The 4,144-nt window shown below is 63.4% G+C and overlaps 1 protein-coding gene across 1 annotated transcript in view; it reads right to left on the bottom strand.

The window, feature by feature from the left end:
* SOCS7 (suppressor of cytokine signaling 7) overlaps nt 1-4,119 on the bottom strand; it is a gene marked incomplete at its 3' end in the record, with an annotated part of 13,461 nt that extends 9,342 nt beyond the window's left edge. Inside the window, 4 exon segments of the mRNA XM_021378217.1 lie at nt 11-141; nt 486-587; nt 1,057-1,161; nt 2,196-4,119. Coding sequence (XP_021233892.1) covers nt 11-141; nt 486-587; nt 1,057-1,161; nt 2,196-2,337 — 480 coding nt within the window.

Below are 4,144 nucleotides of genomic sequence, written 5' to 3'. Positions count from 1 at the left end.
CAGACATCACCTTCTCCAGCTCTCGCAAGCTGGCTGCGAAGCTGCTCGAGTCCGGGCGGTACAGCGGGCACTGCAGGTGCGGGGTGGGCTGGGTGGGCGCCGGCTCCATCGGTCGGAGGGGCACGATCCGGGGGAAGGCGTCTGCGGAGGGAGGGACAGCAGAACACAGTCAGTGCTGAGCTGCCCGGGCTCCAGGAGGAAGCAGGACTGACGGACAGGAGGACAGCATCCTCGGGAAGGGCACGGAGGAGGGTCACCAAGGTGACTCAGCGCCTTCACCTGCTATTTATTGTGCTAGCTCGGAGGGAAGGGAAGGGAAAAGCAGCAAAGGAAGGAATTAACCCATCCCAACACAAAGTGGGGGGGCAATTAAAGCCCTTTGGGTCCTCCAGGGCAGGAAACTGGAAACCGAAAGGGGGAAGTGCATAGGAAACATCCTCGCGTGCTGCGCGCTCAGCCCGCCCGGCTGCTGGAGCCGCGCTGACCTGGGGCGTGGGGCGGAGGAGGCGGAGGCAGAGGGAAAGACTGCAGGGAAGACCCCATCGGACCCACTAGGACAGACGTAGGCAGCGTCCCACTGATATCATCTAGGAGAGAACAGAGGCGAGAGGCATTCAGAAGACAGGAAAGCGAGCGAGCCCTGCACTGCTGGGACAAGCAAACCAGCACCGAGCGCTGCGGGGGGGGGGGGAACACGGGATGGAGCCACCAGCTTCTGAGAGCAGCCCAGCAGCTTGCACACACACACACACACACACACACACACACACACACACACCCCTTAGAGCAAAGGAGTTAGTTTTCCAGCCTGGCTTCCTCCACGCACGCAGCTTGCAGCACAAGGCAGGCGGTTACAGGAGGTTTTGTCACCCTGGCACGTGGGATGTGCTCACTGGGGCCGCCTCGTGCTGAGCGCAGGGGAGGATGCTCAGCAGCCACGCTGGGCTCCTGGCACCACCTCCCCAAAGCCTGAAGCACAGGAGGGGTCTACAGGAAACGCTGATGCCATGGGGCAATGGAGAGAGCCCTGGGGCTGCACCCAGACTGACCCCGTACCTAGCAGGCTGAGGCTTCGGCGCGGAGGAGGCGGCGGAGTTGGAGGGTGAGGGGAGCTCAGTCCTCGCTGAGAGATGTCCACGTCCACCAGTGACACCGTTTCACCTGGAGGATGGCAGAGGTAAAACTGTGAGCGCTGCTCCCCCTGCACGGGGGGGGGGGGGGGGGGCAGAGGGACGGGGGAAGGGGCAGCAACTCCTGTCAGCTCTGGTTAGGGTTTTTGCCCGCGGATGTCTCAGGTGGTTTAGCAGAAATACCTCCCACCCTACAGGTACCCCCACCAAGGTACCAGCTCAGAAATTCACAAGGGAGCGGGACAGGCTTCGACATTAAGCAGCTGGAACTCACTAAGCCTAAAGGCTCTGGACCCGGGACAGTGCCTGGGCGATTTAGCAATATGAAGATGCCCAAGGCAAGCTGGGAAAGCTTGAGGTTCCCCTGAAACAGTGGGAGGAAAACGAAGCCATCCAACCCCACTTAAAGCCACAGCACTGCACCCACACAGAAGCACAGCCAACAGCCGAGGCGCTGCTACCGCAACCGAGGCGTGGGTCAGAACCCAGCCCAGCCAGGCTGCCACCCACCAGCAGCAGCACGGAGAGCAGAGCACCCACAACCTCTGGGACCGTGGGACCCCGGCTGCCTCAGCCTTGGACCCCCCCCGTTGTGCTCCAGAGGTGGGGGCAGCTCGCCGACCTCCTGCAACCTGCCCCGACACTCAGCACCACCTCGCCTAGGACAACACTGACTCAGCTTCCTCCTGCCTGTCAGAGCTCCCTGCCCATTAATCAGGATCATTAAGAGGGGTATTTAGGCGCAGCCGTTCCCCCGAGGTGCATTCCCCCAAGGGTTTGCAGAGCAGCAGGGCACGCTGGGCTGCTCTACCTCGTCCAGACGAAGCTGAGAGATGCCAAGGTGCCAGCAGGGGCAGGAAATACAGATCCTATGCTCCCAGCTTCCCCCAGCGACAGCTGACAGAGCGGGAGCAGCCCTGCCGTGCTCAATGAACGCACGTGGCACCCAGGAATCCGCCTGCATCTTGCAGGGAGCAGCCGAGCTGGCATCTCCCAGCACCGAGCGGGCGCCGCTCTCCACCTGGCAAAGCAGAGGGGCCAAGTGCAAACGCTTCAAGTCCTTACCTGTGAAGAGGGGGCTGAAAACGACCGGGGAAAAGGCACTTTGAGTTCTTGTCAGTCTGTGTTTCCTATTGGAAAGAAAAGAAAAAAGAAAATAGCAACCACAAAAAAAAATCGTGAACGGAGACGGAGAGATTCGGCGCATCCCCAAAGAAAACACTGCTTGATCTCATCGGGCTGGGAGAGCCCTCAGCACCGTGCACCCGGACTGCAGACGGCGCAGCACCGTGCAGCGATCCGAGCCCTAGAGCAGAGCTCTGCCTTAAGGAGGACAGCCAAGCAGCGAGGCCATGGCCCCATCCTGCTGCTGAGCACACCTCAGGCTGGGCGAGGAATCAAGACTTAGGAAAGAAAAACCCCAAGCGAGGGTGGTTGCTGGAGCCCAGAAGCCGCTGCCCCGCACCTGGTGCTGCCATGCGCCCCGAACACCGCGCGACCACGGGCGCCTTGTGAACTGAACATGAAGCTGAGGAAATTCATCATCTCGAGACGCAAAACCCGGCCAAACCGCTCGGAAGCGCTTCCTTCTCAGCCCTCTTTGGGGGCTCAGCTCCCCCCCCAGGCCCCAAAGGAGGAAAACTCATCGGTGATCGGCCACGCGCTCCTCAAAACCGGACCTCGGACCAACACCTGCAAGCAGCCGCTGCTTCACTGCGCCCGGGGATGCAGGAGGGAAGGAGCGTGGCTGCTGCTGTGCTGCTCCCAAACATCTCACGGCCATCAGCAGATTTCTGCCACCCCTCTCATTCTGCAGCGGGACGAGAGCTGCCCTCACCAACCGGAGCCGTGCACCAGCACCAGCACCTTCCCACGGCACCATCGCACAGAGACGCGGCACAAAACAAGGCCAGGTCACCCCTCCAACCCAGGAGCCCGGGCTGGGAGCTGAGCACCAAGCAGCCTGCAGCTGAGCTGGCTGCAGAACCGCAGCCAAACCTGCGCCGACCCCGAGCCCCGGGCTGCAAACTGATGCAAGAAGCGCAGCTCCGTGCCTGCAGCTTTCGGAGCCCGGCAGAGAAGCCTCGTCCTGCAGCACACGGAGCAGCGTGGCAGCAGCCCCCAGCTCTAGGGCAGGAGGGCACTCCTGGAAGCAAGAGGCAGCGCCGAGGCCCCGAACCACAGCAGCTGCTGCATCAGGCACCTTGAAGTAACCTTTGGTAGAACGCTGCCTAATGAGCGCGGCAGCTCCGCGAGGCCGAGCACGGAGCCAGCGCCGTGCTGACCGGGGAGAAAGCACGGCAGCTCCGTGGCTGTGATGGAGCTGCTGCTTTTGTGCCCCCTGATCTCGGTGCCGTGCGCTGCTGCTGCTCGGGATGGGGCAACGCGGGAGGACTCGCGTGGTCCCCACGCGCTGCTGAGCCAAACCACGTGCCCTCGGTGATGCAAGGAATACGGGCCAGCTGCCGGCGGTGCCAGGCGGTGGCTGGCGGCTGTGCCCCTCCGTGACAGCTTGGCAGCCCCACACGGGGGGGATGCTGCGGCCGTGGGGCTGCAGAGCCGGAGCGGAGAAGCACAGAACCCGAACCCTAAGGGGGATGAGGTTGGAGGGGACCTTACAGCCCACCCAGCTCTGACCCCTGCTGTAATCTGGGTGCCCCACACAGCTCAGGCTGCCCGGGGCCCCATCCACCTGCAGGGATGGGGCACCACATTTTGCTGAAGACACCAAGGAGGATGCCGAGTGCAGCAGCACCCAGCTCCGCACAGAGCTGCGGGATCAGCACCTCCAGCATCCCCAGCTGTGACCCCAGGAAACCCCTCTGCGCCGTGGGCGGGGCTCAGGGCCCTCGCGTGTCCCCAAAAGCCGCTCCCCGGGCACGGCCCCGGGGCTCCACGACCCCCCCGTGCATCGCACCGCCCGCGGCCGCGCATCCCTCCTGCCTCTCCCCGACGGGCTCGGCGGAACACGCGGACATCCCCCCCCCCCCCCCAGCTCCGAACTGGACCAAATT

The sequence above is a fragment of the Numida meleagris genome, chromosome 26 (genome assembly GCF_002078875.1).
Source record: "Numida meleagris isolate 19003 breed g44 Domestic line chromosome 26, NumMel1.0, whole genome shotgun sequence".
Taxonomy (NCBI): domain Eukaryota; kingdom Metazoa; phylum Chordata; class Aves; order Galliformes; family Numididae; genus Numida; species Numida meleagris.
This window is presented reverse-complemented; position numbering and strand designations above follow the sequence as displayed.